This window comes from Pinus tabuliformis, chromosome 4_2 (assembly GCF_031772625.1).
Source record: "Pinus tabuliformis cultivar Carrire ecotype Pingquan chromosome 4_2, CPIR1, whole genome shotgun sequence".
NCBI lineage: Eukaryota > Viridiplantae > Streptophyta > Pinopsida > Pinales > Pinaceae > Pinus > Pinus tabuliformis.
This window is the reverse complement of record NC_142304.1, coordinates 1,106,349,309-1,106,366,870: the sequence shown is the minus strand read 5'-3', so window position 1 is coordinate 1,106,366,870 and position 17,562 is coordinate 1,106,349,309. Positions and strand designations below refer to the sequence as shown.

Sequence of the window (17,562 nt, the reverse complement as noted above, 5' to 3'; positions counted from 1 at the left end):
ACATATATGTATACACTAGTTGATTTATGTGGGATTTAGTCTCTATCATATATTTGAGTCAAATCTCATAGGAAATGGTTAAAAATGGAAGCTACCTAGAAGTTAAAACTTGTCCCACTAAAAATAATCCAATTAACACCATCACACGAGTAGCTACCCAACTTTTCTCATACATACAACCGTTAAAATATTCAACATTATATATATATATATATATCACTTTAAATACTCTATTTATTATTTAATTTTTTCAATTTTTTTTATTAATTTAATAAATATAAATTTTAATACTAATATACTAAAATATAACTTAAACTTATTTTTCCTTTTTTTGGGTGAGTATTTTCCGTATTTTAATGAAAATATACAATACTGATATATCTCACTAGTTCATTTCAAATTAAAAATGTCTTCCTGTACCTAACATTTTTGACTTTTTAGCCGTTCTTTTAAATGACTCCACAGCACCATAAAGTTAGGATTGACGTTGTTGAATGTCAAGCTCCACATCCACTTGGAAATCAAACATTATTTTAATGTCAAGGAAGCGCGATATATATATAAATAAGTGGTTTTTTTTTGGTTTTTTTTAATTATTAAGAAAAAGGTTTTTATTAACCATAAATTAATAATTTTAATGTTGAAGTTTAAACATTATTATAATTAATTTTTTTTATTATATAATTAATAAATAATTTTGGTTACATTATTTGATAAAAATAGAAATTAGTGTTGAAGTTTAAATATTATTACAATTAATTTTTTTTACTATATAATTAATAAATAATTTTTGTTACATTATTTGATAAAAATAGAAATTAGAAAGATATGTAGTATTTTGAATAGATAGATTATTAATTAAAAAACAAATATATACGTTTTTATATGAGGGAAAAAATTATTATTATTTATAAGGTAGATTTTTATGGGTTGAATTTACGTTAGAAACAAAAGTTATAGAAAAATTGTGTGGAAATTGTAATGTTTAATATTTTGGGTGAATATTTCACATATTTTCACGGAACATAAGTTTGAATTCATGTTGGAGATAAAATTGATAAAATTTCAGGAAAACTATGTGTAGAAACTTGAATACTTTACCTATTTTAAAAAATTGTAAGCTTGAATTTTAAGCTTATGGTCCTTGAAGATGGGTGAAGTGTTCCCCTGAAACGACAAACATTGCAGTTTCGACACACAATTTTTCCAGAAAGTTTGACACCAATATTATTACTCCACAAAAAATTATGACTAAGATGGTTGATAGAAACTATAAAGCCTATCAAGTCAGGTCTACCTCAACCTCCATTGTTATGCCTTTATTGTGAATGTTCTTTGTAGTTTGGTAAGTGGGGTTGATAATCCCTACAATGTCTTCCATAACTAAACCACAAGTGCATTGAAACAACATGTATCCACCATAAGCTTGTAAGAAGTCATTGAATGAATATCTCTAATTGATACAAAATCTCCTTGAGGAGGAGGGTGGATTACATCCTAGGGAATATACGGATGCTCTAGTACTTAATTAACCAAAGATTTCAAGTCTCCAAGTTAAGCATCTAATTCTAGAGAATGCCTTCAAGAAAAAATCATTGAGGCAAAGAATTCCTTCTTTGCTTCCTTTTGTTCCAACAATTGGGACATTATCTCCATGGCACAATCATTTTAGATTCATTGTTCTTTGTCTTTAACTTTTGCTTATGTTCCTCTTGCCATCAATGCCACTCAATGGTAGAAAACCACCACCCTACTTTAGACCTCTAAAACCTCTTTTTTTGCACCCTTAGAGGGCGCATTAAACCTCCAAAAAGTCACAAAAAATACAATAGTTATGTCAATAATGATATCAACCCATATGGACATAAGAAAGAGGTAGGCATCGGGCTAATAGAGGTACTATAGAGAGCCACTAGAATTCAACTAATATTGTGCAAGTTAGGACTCCTCTAAGTTTCATTGCCTTTTATTTACAAGAGTTAGAGGTGGATACAAAAGTGATAACAACATGTCCTTCTACAACCCTCTCAATATTCAAACACTTGCATGCTTGGAGTGTTGTTATTTAATGTGTAATGGAGAGGGATGACATGATAAGAAGCATGTTGGTGTATCAACTTCTAGTTATTTTAGAGATCTAAGAGTGGCATTGGAATTCAATAATCCTTATCATCAATGCATGTGTTATGGCACGGGTGCAAAAGAGTATGCCCCTTAGTGACCTTTACAAGGCCAACCTCAAGTTGCACTCTTGCATTAACTTGCATCCACAATTCATTATGTATTCTTAATACTTAGTAACATGATTTGTTTTTTTAAGCATCATTTCAATATAATGATCATTTGTGTCAACCATGACATCCTAAATTTTTGTAGAAAGAAGCTATTAAAACCACAATTTCATGTTGATAGAAGAGTTATCAATAACAATTACTTGTCTTATAATATCCTAAGTCCATAGTAAACTACTAAAACTTCTACTTCATTATTAATGATATCCTTAATTTTCATGTATATTCTCATATTTTTATTCTTAAAAATTGGAAATAATATCCTAAAATCTTGCTATCCCTTATATATATATATATATATATATATCCCAAGGAGAGTAGAGTATGTTCACCTCCGTAAACTATAGTGATGAAATTACTTCCCTTATTTCACAAATGAGGATATCTTATACACCAACAAGTGTGGTTCATTGTCAGGACCTTAGGCTTCTGTGATCCATATCAAGTTTATTGAGAAGAGATTTCGGCGAAAATCACATCATAATTCATTTGTCGACGCGTTTTGAACCAACAAGTGTGGTTCATCGTCAGGACCTTAGGCTTCTGTGATCCATATCAAGTTTATTGAGAAGAGATTTCAGCGAAAATCACATCATAATTCATTTGTCGACGCGTTTTGAACCAACAAGCGTGGTTCTTTGTCAGGACCTTAGGCTTTTGTGATCCATATCAAGTTTATTGAGAAGAGATTTTGGCGAAAATCACATAATAATTCATTTGTCGACGCGTTCAAACCAACAAATGTGATTCATCGTCAAGACCAAATATAAATTGATTTTAATTTCTATAAAAATAAATTTATTTTATTGATTTGTAATCCAATATAATGACTTTTTATTTATTAATTTTTTTTATAAATAATATATATTTATGATTATATATTATTTAAATACATATAATTTCATCAGTAATAGCTATAAAAATGATGGTAATCCGTCTTCATTATTTAAATTAAAAGCGTGGTTTGATTTAGTGTGTTTTGATTTTAAAGTAAAATTTAAATTTGTTTTTATTAGTTAGAATTTTAAAAATTTAAATATAAGGTAATATATTATTAATTCAAAAGTAAGAGGTATTTGATAATACTATTACTATATTAGAATTAAATTACATTGATTTTAAATTTTAAATCTATTGGAATGGATTAAATATATCAGATATAATTATTTTATAAATGTCATAAATTGTTGTGAGTTACTATTTGAATATATATTTAAATTTTGTTATAATTTAATTCTACGCGATGTATTAAAAAATTTAGACACTAAAAAAATATCCCTCTCAATGTTATATTTGGGTTTAAAATAGATCCAAGTTAGTTTAATTGCTTTAAGATGTTGTCATATAGTTAGTTTATTTGCTTTTAGATGTTGTGAATACATATTTAAATTAGTTGAACTTTTTAGATGTTATCACATACATATATAGTTATATTTTAATTTTTTTAATGTAACATCTCCCCACACTCTTACTTCAATTTTTTTAGTGTAACATTATATGATAACATCAATTTTTTTAGTGTAACATTATATGATAACATCTCTCTATACTCGTTCCTTCAATATTTTTTTAGTGTAGCATTAAATGTATGTCTCTCCATACTAGTGACTCAATATGCAATACATACCAAGTCAATGTAGATATTTATATTTATAAAATATGTGTTATTTAAATTAATTAAAAAAGTATAGTTTAAACATTATATATGCAAAGAATGGGAAAACCTCTTATAATTTGTCAAACTAGAGTGAGGACAATGATGACTAGCTAGACTCATAAGCCTTTTCCAAAGAAAATAAGGCAACTTGGAATTACATGCTGGAAGTGTTTTGTAAGGGGCAAACTTTCTCCTTTTCACTCCTACTGAATGCCTTTAAGTCTTTATATAGAAAGAAAGAAGAAAGAAAATTATTTTAACATCCACTAGGCTGAAGATAGCCTATGGGACATGTTGCTTCTTTATTTGGTTAATGTATTCGACCATTTTTCTGAAGCTTCACAATAAGCGCTCCCAAGGGATAGATTGCTTCTTCATTTGGTTAATGTATTCGACCCTTGCTTCTTCATTTGGTTAATGTATTTGACCACTTTTCTGTGAAGCCTCACAATAACGCTCCCAATGGACAAATTGCTTCTTCATTTGGTTAATGTATTCGACCCTTATTTTGTGAAGCCTCACAATAAGCGCTCCCAACGTTTCGACAAACCCCTTGCTAAATAGATTATTCCAAGAGCTACCTGCTCAAATATTTGCATAACTTGGCCCTTTTTCTGTGAAGCCTCACAATAAGCATTCCCAACATTTCGACAAACCCCTTGCTAAATAGATTATTCCAAGAGCTACCTACCCAAATATGTGCATAACTTTCCCTGTTGTCCTTGAAAGCCCCGCATTCTAAAATTACATGTTTTCCTGTTTCCACTTTTCTAAAAAAACAAAAAATACATACTCTTTCCTCCTTCACATCTATAAAAAACTTTTAATTAAACAAAAAAACAATATAAAAATATAAGCCAAACCCAAATTTATTTATATATATATTTTAGATTTTCAGATTTCTAATCTAAATATTTTAGATTTTTCAGATTTCTAATTTAAAGCAACTAAAAATAACTGTCTTAAAAAAAGTTGCATCCTTAAACTTATAAGAAAAAATAAAAATATAAAATAATTAAACTTTTACCCATTATTTTCATTATTGTTATTTTTAAATATTTAAAATAAATTTCCCGTTTAGGTCTGTACACTCGTGCAGTCGACAAAAGGAAAAAAGTTTTCTCAAGAACAACGTAGGAAAGTAATATGAACCAACGGTTGAAATCAATTTATATATAATATTAGAAATAGCGTGTGTGATTAAATCGAGGATTATGGCCACCTGGAGCTTACTGTATCTGAAAAGACCTAGACCCACCCCAACCAAATAATATGAATATAATACTCAAAATTCAATGCATATCTGTTTGTTTTGGCTTGGCATTCCCCTGTTTGACATTTCTGCTTTTTAATAAAGGGTTAAAAAACAAAAGAGAAAACCTTGTCATCAGCTATTTGGAGGATTCGGATCAAAGGTGGGTGGATGATATTCAATTCCTGGTGCTTAGTTGATTCTGCGCATTGGATATTGTGCGCTGTAATGGAGTTGTTGGGATATCCATAAATTGTTGCAGTTTGCTTCTTGCAAGATTTTATCTGTCCCAGGATTCATTCAAGATGCTGTCTGAACAAGGCCATAAACCACGAGGCAGGCCCGGTTTGGTGTTTGTTTTCCTGATATTTTATGTCATGAATAGGTGACTGAAACGGAGGACTCTTGGCCCACATGCAAAAAAATTTCATTTCAAGGATTCGGTGATATACTCAATGTGTATATTGTAGACCAGGACGTATACACAGTGGCTGTCAAGATTCGACAATGAAGCACTAGTTATGTTTTCATAACCCAAATGCAAGAGGGTTGAACCCACATGTCCGAAATGTCATTTTTAGTATTTGGATGGATATGTAATATGTATATGCAGTGGGCGGAGTAAACATACATGACATATACTCAGTGGCTGTGGAAATACAATGAAGCACTTATCAAACAGATTGTGAAAGACAGGCTGCTACAGTGGCCAAGCAATTATTCAACCTCTTGTCTTGTAGGGAACCAACAAAGAATGTATGAACAAAGAAATGGGATGCATATATTTATTGTGAGCCATGATTGTCCTACTTTTGGGTTGATTTGACAAGAACCATTGTAGACTTTGTGATCCAATGAAGTAGTGCAGCTGAAAGGTGGATCCAAGCAAAGAAACAATTGATATCAACTGCACAGGATAGCAGAGTTTGTGATCCAAACAAAGGCGCATATTGATATCAACTGCACAATATAGGAGAGCTTGGAGCAGGGAATGAGCAGAGATTGAACGCTACCATTGTATCGGGTGCCTAATCTTGCCATAGCAGGCTTCAAAACCAGGCATGGGTATTTGTTTTTTCATTCTGGGAAGTATATACTGTCTTTGCAGGCCTTAAAATGATGTGGGAACTTTCAAGGCAAATGACTATTAGCCTTGCCTATTTTGTTGTTCTGGCCTTTTTGGGTTCATGGCTGCCTCAGGTCTTCTCGATTAGAGTGTTTTCTAACCTAGCCCAGAGCTCAAGGCAATGCAATGAAAGCTGTGGGAATACCTCAATTCCATATCCTTTCTATATCAATTCAAGGCATTGTGGGCTGGATGGATTCAAATTGCAATGCTCTAACGATACTGTGAGCGTTGAAGTGAACAAGCTTTACTATAGTGTCCTCAGTTTCGCATCAGATGGGATCATCATCGATCCTCTCCGATCTTCCTGTTCTAAAAATCTCAAGGGCTTCAGTGTCAAAGGCATGAAGAATTATGCAATTTCCGTCAGCAACTTTGTCCAGTTCTCTGACTGTAAGAACACTACAGGTTGTCTGCTGAAGTGCAATATTCCTATGCAGAGCCGGAATGAACAGTGCATGTTTGACAAGACATGCTGCTATCCCCTTCTGAATGAGACGATATGGCACCCTGGAGATGACGACTTTACTAAGTTTTCCCCGTTGCAGTGCCAGAGTTTCATTAGCTGGGTACTCACACCAACATCGACCCGTTTGGATGCAGAGTATGGGCTAAAGCTGGAGTGGGGTATTCTGGGCACTTGTCATGATGTTCAATGTGACCCTAATGCGGACTGTAAACACGCGATAGCTGTAACTAACAGTGTGAGGTGTGCTTGTAAAGATGGCTATCAAGGAGATGGGTTTCGTCAAGGCACTGGATGCATAAGAGGTACTGCACTTAGGGATTTCTTCATTTTCGTTTCGGTTGCAAAAGTGCCTGTCTCCATGGAGTGAAATCCTGGAATTCTACTCATTAATGAATCGTTATAGGATTGTTTTTAACATATTACATTGAGTCACCACCAGGTCTCGGGTTCAAATCACATGGGGAGGGGCATTGAGTCCCCGCCTGGTCTAGGGTTCAAATTTCATGGGGAGGGGCCGAGGATGGAAGCCACCTTGAGGAATTAAACTATCCCAATGGAGGGGCGTCTAGACTTGACTTAGCCTCACACAATTTAGCCTCACACAATTTTGTCACTGTAGATGGATCATTTTTCTTCCATCCAATAAATGAGCTGGCACTGACCTAGCCTCAACCTAAACAACAACATTGAGCTCTCTCCCTTTGTTGATTATTTCCATCCTGTCCCCTCTTTATTTCGAACTGAAAGGAAAAAAGTTTGCCAAGGTCTGGAAAGCATAACTCAATTGAGAAGATCATAATTTTTTTTCCATGCATTTGCTTTTCACTAATCCTTACCTTGAAGGCTGGCTTTCCTTCCCGAGGAAGACACTAACGTATTAGTAGCCCCAGTAGAGAGTAGGAATGTGCCAATTCATCATGTTCCTAGTTTCAGTATGACTCTATTCTGTGAATTTGCATGAAGTTGAACTATCCTTCATTGATTTTGTCAATTTGTAGAAAACACATAAGTTAGTAACAACCTTCAGCAGAGACTAGTATCTATTAGTTATATGTTTGATTTCCTAGCTATGTGATAGAGCTAAGTTTGTTCTTTTATATTACAGCATTTCTGATATTGATCTCAAAAAGAGAATCATGCATGCTTAATGGAAAAGATCTAAATTCTTATACCATGTAAACATTCTAATATTTCTCACAAAAAACTTTAGTTAGGACCTCCAAAGTTGGAGTATTTAATATTGATCCATCCTATCATATTCCTGGATAGCCAAGCTTCCCTTTTAGAAGAATTTGAAACAACCAAATCTTTTGGTGCATATTACAAGATAGTGGATCTGACTTTGATTTTTTACCTAGTACTCGAATGCATTTTTGTTAATCCGGTCTAATACACAATGACTGGGTGGTTTGAAGCAGAGCACCTCAAGTGTCGATATAATTTCTGGAATGATGCACTCTATTATTAGGTCTTCAGTGTGGTTATACAATTGCAAAACCTATTAAGTGCTCTCTGATGACTTTAGCTGATACTATTATTTCTCTTCAGATTGGAAGACCTATCTAATATAGAATTATTGTCAACTCAAATTTGATTCTTGGCAAATGGAGTAGAAAGGAAACCTGAATTTCCTATTAAGGTTTTAACTCATTTTTGAATTCAATACAGAAAGGAGTATTTCCAATCCTTTTGAAAAGGTAATCATGTGTCATGCACAATGATATGTTGACGACATCGCTAACAACAGAGTTTTAGCATAGCCAAGCATGTTACTTCAATGCACATACCTTTCCTCTTGCGTTTGAATTTTAGATTTCAATGATAATATCAATTTTATTGATTCATAGCAAACTCACTTATTTCCTGTTGGGTGTTAAGAAACAGTTCCCTATGAGGAATGCTTGTTAATAGTGCAAAAAATAATAGCAGATATTACTGGGGACATCACTGCGGTGAAAAGTGTGCAGTATATCATCACACCCTTGTTTTTTATTATGCTTGTAAGTGCAAAGCCTGTTTAGTTATTTTTGGCACTTGTTCCTGGTGCGTTTTCTAAAATTTTAGGAAGAATTCGGAGGCCAAGTACCATAAGGGAAATTTCTGTGCTCCTCACATGTCAGATCTAGATTGGTCAGTGACTCAGTATGCATGGCTCTGCCTGCAGATGAATTTACTTTGAGAGATAACAGTGTTGAGACTTCAGAGGCAGTAATAGACAGTCCAAATAAGTACTGGTTGTGGAAAAATCTTGTGTATTTGAAATTGATCATAATGGTCCAGAGTGGTCTTCTAGCTCTGATTGGATTTTCTCTAAAATCTAGACAAGCCATTGAGATCAGTGGTGTCTGCTTGTCAAAATCTAGAGATGCACATTTCTGTCCCATTACTAATATTGGTATAGATTATAGAAAATCCTTACAAGCTTGGCAGAAAAGTTCTGCCATAAGTGGAATTAACATACTTAGTAGGCCTACTCTTCCCAATTTTAGGGCTTAAAATTAGTTGTTCCATTTCCTCCCTTTATCGAGGTTCTTTTTCCTCTAAATCATGTATTGCTGAAGAAGGTAGGTGACAGACTCTAACAATGTATAAAATTATTCTATTAATAACTGCGAGAACATTACTTTAAGTTTTTTTATCAATGTAGGATTGTTTTGAAAGATTGTAAGACTTTCAAAACAATGTGTAATATATATAGATTTTTGGACTCCTAAATTACTAGCCTTTCATGTAATTACAAGATTCCCTTTTATACAAATTTCACAAACTTTACAAAATTGACAAGCTTCTTAATACCAATTTCCCTATGCACTCCTAAATCTGCATATTAATTATCTTATTCCCCATTAAACTAGCAATGAACCCACTAAACTATTACTAGAAAATTATTCATGATGATTCAGCAATAAACTAATTTTGCTACAGGAAACAAATTCAGCAACTGGAAATAACCTACCTACACCACTGCAGAAAATAATTACAACAAATAGAAATAAACTACGATACTGTTTCAGAAAATAATTACAGCAGACAAATAAACTACTCTACCACCGCAGAAAGTAACTATAGCAAACAAAAATAAACTACTTATAGGAAATGTTGTCAGCAATTAACTAAGCTCATCCATCCTATTGCATTTCTACAAATTTGAATATTACAAAATAGCTTACAACAACTATAACTAATTTAGCCAAGAAGTATGGCTGAGATGAAATATGTCCTAAACTTCTGCACATAACAAGTAACCCCTAATTCAGAGTACAAATAAGAACTCTTTTGCATGAAGAAAATAACATAACAGCAATTAATTACACATTGCACTTTTAAGAAAGAAAAATTGCATAACATGAAAACTAAGGAACACCACGGCTGTAAACCCCTATGGATGGTCTAGTTTATTAGTGTCTCAAATATCGTAAACCACTACGAATGGTCTTGATTACACCCACTAGAAGAGATAAATGATCCACAAACGCTTTATGGTGGATGCGACAACATAGGGCTGAAAATGTAGAGAAGTTGTGAATGGTGGAGAGCTAAGTCACTTGACATAGGGATTCGGGATTCGTAGGATTCGGGGATTCGAGTGTCAGATTCAGACACATTGACCCCCCGGCACAAGACACGTAGGATTCATTATATATTATTTTATATATATATATATATATATTAAAAATTAGATATTTCTTACACAAATTCTAATTAATGATACAAATTCATTGATTTCAAACATAGATCTTCATCTATAGGCTATAGCATGCATAGTACATACAAAATTCAAATACATGTCAGTGGTCACATAAATCATGATTCATAATTCATAATTTATAAATTCAAATACATGTCAGTGGTCACATAAATCATGATTCATAATTCATAATTTATTTTAATGCAATGTAACCATCTCAAAATTTTGAAGGTGCAATGCCCTCCACCTCTGTGTTTCACCATCATCCAAAAGAGGGATATGTCAATACCAGAGTATTTATATGAAGAAAACTTTGTCAAAGGTATTTTAAACCACCGGTCTTCTTTTCCATATGCATCCCTCTGGCACTTCCTCTGCAGTGTGCAAGACTGATGTTACCTCCAACACAAATCTTCAGGTAATGTTTGAAATCAACAACATCTTTGACCTCCATATTCAAGAGATTCTCCTCCATAATTAACAGATAAACTTTAAACTGAAAGAACAATAAAACTCTGCATTTCTGAGTGATTTTTTGGAAAATTAAGCATTGCATTCTGAGTCATTTTCTTGGGATTCGAATCCCAAAATTGGGATTCGTTGTGCCCGTACGGGATTCATATGGGATTCGTACGAATCCTGTATGGACACGTCGAATCCTATTCTGGGATTTGAATTCCTGTCGAATCGTATCTGATTCGTAGGATTTGGATTTGACAGGGGTTTCCAACGAATCCAGTTACATAGGTGGAGAGCCTCCTTGAGAAGATGATAGGTGGCTCAGGCATGTTCATAGCAGTTGGGTTCATTGGAAGCATGAAGCAAAAAATGTACCAATAACGGCCAGGGTAATTCCCATGGAGGTAGATCAACGATAATGGATTGGCTGTGAGGGATAAAGTAAAAAGGGTCCCATTATCACAAAGAATTTCACTTTAGTGTGATGCCTTAACAAGGTGCTGAGACTAGTATAACATGGAAGTGTTACCACTGTCATCTAGGGAACAACTTCCCTTTCTTTAGTGAAGGATGAATCCTACATAAGGGGCCTTCCCTACTAGCTTCAAGGGTTCTTAAGGCAAGAGTAAATCAAGTCTAAGGACACCTATCTAACTACTCGCAATACCACCACAATGTATAATATTCAATGGAAAGGATAAGGTGGTTTAATATTGCAATTACCAGGTTTGAGTGGATGGAGTTCTATGACAATTTATAAAACTTAGAAAGTCAATATTGGTCAAAGGAGGATCCCCAACCACTACAAAAGAAGAAAAAACTATGGCTGTAGCAAAACTTGTTTGAAAAATGATAAATTGCAGCAATTAAACAAGTTATAACAGGAGCAAATAAAACAACCCTTGAACAAAAATATATCAATAAAAAATAGGGCTTAAACAATGGATTAAACTAGGGTTTAATAAACTTTACAAAATATGAAAATTGAGATGCATATAACCAATGTTTTAAAACTCCGACTTTGACTCTGCCGAGTGTTGACTCCGACTCCGACTCGGTATCGACTCGGCCGGCTCGATTTCAATGACTTGGTCGTTGTAAAAAATACATTAAATATTAATTTTTTTATTATAAAAAAACATAATTTTAAAGATTTTCATTCAGGTTTCCAAACACACAGCATTAGAATATAGATAGAAGACAACATATGATCAAAGTAGGTTCATGAATATATCCATTATATCAAAATGGCACCTAGTGCACTGTCCAATACATATATGATGATGAAACAGAGATCAAAACAAAAACACATAACCAAGGAGGCTAGAAATGGCCTCTACAACAAAAGTAAACTGTGGCCAGTACTAATGGCTACTGCCAGAGGAGCCAAGATCATCTGGATCAACCTCTGGATCAGAGTCAGATATCATCATCATCTCCAATTGCAATTGTAGAAGTGGTAGCACTAGCAGGTTGCGCAACCACTGCAAGCTGAGATAGACGAGATATGCGCTTTTGTTGTGGCTGAGCAGAGGAAGCGCCTGCAACTGGAGGACTTGCTGGCCCTACGGCTAAGGCTGGTACAAGTGGATCAGGATCTGCATTCAACTGAACATTATGTTCGAGTGATGCCTCCACTTGTAAATCCAAATCAAGATCCTCATTAGAATCAAACTCCGCGGGATGACTCTCCACTACCCAATCTGATGTTGGATCAATGTCTTCCAACACAATGGGATTTGAATCAGGGCTTTTGTTCAAGAATTGGTTGTGTCTGAGCCGGAGGTTGTATTGGACATAGACTAGATCATTTAACCGTCTTTGATCTAAACGGTTTCTCTTTTTCGTGTGAATCCTCTCAAAGACAGACCAATTGTGCTCATACCCAATAGCACTGCAAGTTTGACTCAAAATACGAATTGCAAACTTCTGCAATTCAGGACAATGGCTACCAAAAACCTCCCACCATTGTGTTGCAAAAAACATAGGAGTGTAATGAGTTAGCTCAACAAAATTACAAATTATATCCAACTTTCAAATTATAAACGATTTAACAAAATAAGTATTAAGAATTTGAAAATTGATTTTTTTTTTTTACCTGGTTCATCTGCTTCCCTTGCAATCTTTGCTAGGTTCTTCCCAAAGGTAATTGAGGCATTGCTGAAGGTTGTGGCTTGTCGGTGTAGATCCAAATGATCACACTCCAATGGGATCATGCGATCAGTGCAGTCAATCAATCCATCTCTAACCTCCCCCTTCAAAGCTCATGTCTCCTTAGCTTTATAATGATATCGTGGGTTAAAAAAATGCCCAGTTGCATGTATAGGGCGATGGAGTTGATTGTTCCATCTTTCATCAATGATTGCCCAAATGGGCCCATACTTAGCCACTTTATCCTTGTATGCCCTCTTTATTTGCTCCTTTGCTTGATCCATAGCCTCATAAATGAAGCCCATAGCCAATCTTTCCCCATCAACCAACCGCAACACCTTAACCAGTGGCTCTGCAAGCTTCACAATCTCTGCTGCCTTTCTCCAAAATATTTCTTCATTAACTTTCTTTTTCAATTCTTTGCCTTCCTGTTTGTGAGACCACTGGCTTTGATTCCATTCTTCACTGGAAAATATCTTTTGCAAGTTTCTATGTTGTGAAAGCATAGATTGCAATGTCAAAAAATGAGTAGCAAATCTAGTGATGGTAGGCCTAATAATATCCCTGCCCCCTGTGTGTTTCCTCATCAGGCACAAAATCCATGAATGGTTGTAGATAAATTTTGTTATGCTTTTGGCATGATCTACAATGTTTTTGACCCAATCTAATTTGCCAATATCCTCAAGCATGAGGTCTATGCAATGTGCAACACATGGGGTCCAAAAGATGGTTTTGTGTTTTTCCTCTAACAGTTTACCAGCAAGAGTATAGTTAGAGGCATTATCTGTGATGACTTGAACAACATTAGCCACCCCCACCTCTTCAACAACCTCATCCAATAGCTGAAACGACAATTGTCCATTTTTTACCTTATTAGATGCATCAACTGATTTTAGAAACATGGTTCCCTGTGGGCAGAAGATGAGAAAGTTTATGATGGTATGGTTTCTTTGATCAGTCCATCCATCTGACATGATGGTACATCCTGTTTTTGCCCATGAGTTTTTGAAATCTTTCAAATACTCATTAATGGAGGCAATTTCCTTCTGCAAACGATACCCCCTTATCTCATGCATAGTAGGGCCTTTGAAGCCTTTTCCAGCAACATGTATAGCATCAAACATACGCTCATAATATGGTGAATGAGAAGCATTGAAGGGGATATCAACATCATACCACCATCTACATATGTAATCACAAGCAATCTTCCTCAATTCTTTCTTCCAATGGTCATCTAAAGTGGGCTGCAAAGTTTTACTAGCTTGAGGACCATGTGCATCTGACGGAGAGGAGGGTGTGACAGTGAAGTAACTTTTGATATTCATGCTACCCTTCTTTTTCATTTTAGCCTTACCCTTTTTTTGAATAGACTCCAAAGAGGGAGGAACATATCGGAAGGGGTTGGATGCATCAGTACAAGGGATAGAGGAAGAACCCTCAAAATCAAAATGGGGGTTGGTAGTCAACATTTTTTGTATATTCCTCTTCCTCCCAATTTCAACCTCTAACTCTTTTTGCCTAGCCTTTTCTTCTTTAAACTTCTCAAAGTTAGCTAACAATTCCTTCCTAATCTCCCCAATTTCATCTGATCAGATGGAGTAATTTGGCCTCTAATCCCCTCAAAATGTTGTTTCAGCCTATTAATGCCCCCAGGACCTTCCTTAATTTTTCTATGGCAAAATTTGCAATGCATTTGACTATCAACCATTTCAACATATGCCCAAGCAACATCTCTCACTCTAGGTGCCATTTTTTGACTTGAAAATGAAAGCAAAAAATCTGAAAATGAAAACCAAAAAAATAGCATTGCTTCAATGTTCATTTCTTTCACAAAAAACACTCTTTTCAATTTCCAGATTTGCACATAAAAATTAATAAGCAAAAACAGAGTTTTACAAGTGAAAAAAAATACCTCTAGGCACAAACTGCCTCCTCAAGCTTGCTCCAACAAACCAACTCCTCAATGCTGCTCCAAATGGTTGCCCAAGAAGCTCCTCACTCCTGCTACAATGTTTGCCCAAGACTCCTCACTGTTGCTCCAAAAACAAACTCCACAACTCACAAACTCTCACTCAAATGCAATGAGATGGCTATGAGGAAATGAGAGGGGTTGGGTGGGTTTTATAGGGTTTAGGAGGGGGGAATGGACCTCAAATAAGCTATAGACAAATTACAAATCTAGTTGGGGTCCCCAAAAAAGCAAAAACAAAAAAAATATCGTTGTTTGTTGAGTTTATGAGCCGCTGTCACTGAGTCGACTGAGTTGTTAGACAACTTGGCCGGCTCGGTAATAACTCGACCAACCGAACTGGTTAGATGGCTGAGTCGACCCGATGAGGCAATGGCTCGGACCAATTCGGCCGAGTCGTTCCGAGCCCACTGTTTCTTAAAACAAAGCATATAACAACCTTAAGTAGCAAGACATCTAGCCCTAAAGGGCTATGTAACTGAAATCAACAAGACAAAATATGATCATACAATTAATTCTAGATCTTTTAGATGCACAAATATCCAAAATGTCTAGCATCTTTATTTCCAAAAATTTAGGTAAGGTTGTTGTAAACCCTAATCTAACCCTAAAATAATAAAATGAAGTAAAATTTTGGATTTTATGATTGACGATCGGAAGAAGACTAGTGCCTACCTGTTTTTTGGGGCATACGAGGTTGGTTAAGGTTCCCTTGGGAGAAAGTAAGAGGATTTATGGTGATATCTTCTATCTAGGGCTTCTCAGTACTAACCCTAGAAGATTTACCTAGTACCTTACAAAATCCAAGAAATTTAAGGGAAGACTCTCCCCTAGAAATCTGCCATGGGTTTTTTAACAAGGGATTTATCCAAGAAGAAACCAAACATATGGCTGTGCACCCTCTCTACTAGAAAAGCACAATTACATTTAATGAACATGCATAAAAAAAAGACAAGAAGATTGGAGAGATTACTAACTCATAAAATCAAGATCATCTGTGAACCCTACCCATGAAAATCCATAGAATTTTCATGATCATCCATAAAACTATCTTCACAAGAAATCCCTCTAGTCATCTTTCCATAGCCTTTTGATAAAACAGAAGTAAAGTAGACAAGTAGTGATATATCTACACAAGTAGTACTAATTTACAAGTAAGGAGTGCGTTTATTTATAGGAAAGACCTAACACTTCCTCATCCACCAAAAGCCCTAAGAACATAAAATGATTCATTTATTGCTCACAAACCCTAGAGATAAGGCAACAACACATAAAATATCTATAATACAAGAGTCGATAGGTCTCAATACCCGCAATGATGCCTCATAGAGTAATTATGAAAATGTCAAGTTGTCCTTGTTACCCATCCACATGTGTTAATAACCCAAGGAGAAAGATTTTCTTTTGTGATTCAACTTTCCAACTAGAAAAACCTATCATGATCCACATATAGCCAACCTCTGATGCCTCTCATCCACTCTCTGGTTAGTGCATTCATTAATCTAGCTCGCTCATCCAATCAAGATGGGTCGTCTATTGTGAGGTGCATTAACCTTTCTTCTATTCAAGTGCTTTCATTTAATGATTAAGGGCATTCTAGTATGGATCACATGTTGAATTGGATGATAGATCACTATTGGTCATACACTTGTTCTCTTGCTTCACATTGGTGGTTATCACTTGTTGACCTTCCTTGAGGCCTTTTCTTTCATTATCTAGGAGGGGCACAAATAACAGGTTCTGATGATGGTAGTGTTTAATGATATGCATGCTTAACATTTGTCATCATTCCCCTACTCCATTGTCCTACCTTTTGATTGGTTGTTGTTAATCGCTCATGTGGGTTCACTATTGACCTTGTCCAGTGAGAAGGGGTATATAATGTGAGAAGAAGGGGTTGTATGTATCCAAGGTTGGTGTAGTTGTAAGAAAAGAAAGAGCATAAGTCAAAAGTTAAAATGTAAAAGAATGGCAAGGGCTGTAAATAAAGTAAAAGCCAAATTATAGCTTGAGCCCTTGCCTCTTTTGTATAGCCACTTGTCCTCGAGAGTATCTACGCATATCTCGCCTACCAAAGTAAAAAAAACTCTTTATAAAGATTCCAGTCCCTATGAAGCAACAAACTGCTCATTAAAAAGAGTTATCTTATTATTACATGATAATCAATGAAGCTTGTTAAACAAACTATCTAAAGAAAAAAAAAGGCAAGCATGGGGTTTTGGAAAAACAAAGGCGAGGAAGGTAATTCAGGTGATGCTAAGCACTCCCTCTATACGGTGCTCATGGACAATGGTTTGATATAAGCTAGACTCCATTCATGAAGTACACCCCAACCCATAACATCATCACATACACTTATCTTCTAAAAGGGTCAGCCTAGGGATTGTTCCTTCCCTTAGGGAACCTAATAGGGCTTGTTACCGCAAAATCTAGCAGGCCTAGTGCAACACGCCACTAGGAAAATCTAGACCTTATGGAAACAAGAGATCGACCACCACTA

At 35.1% G+C, this 17,562-nt stretch overlaps 1 protein-coding gene across 6 annotated transcripts in view; it reads left to right on the top strand.

Moving 5' to 3' along the window:
- The first annotated feature begins 5,313 nt into the window (after nt 1-5,313).
- Nucleotides 5,314-17,562, top strand: part of LOC149173539 (wall-associated receptor kinase-like 14) — a 33,630-nt gene continuing 21,381 nt past the window's right edge. For all 6 annotated transcript variants that reach the window (XR_016259141.1, XR_016259139.1, XR_016259140.1 and 3 more), the window contains exon 1: nt 5,314-7,097. Coding sequence is in view for 2 of the 6 variants with exons in the window: in XM_089424647.1 (XP_089280773.1) it covers nt 6,317-7,097 (781 nt within the window). In the remaining 4 variants the exon portion in view is untranslated. The remainder of the gene's footprint in view (nt 7,098-17,562) is intronic.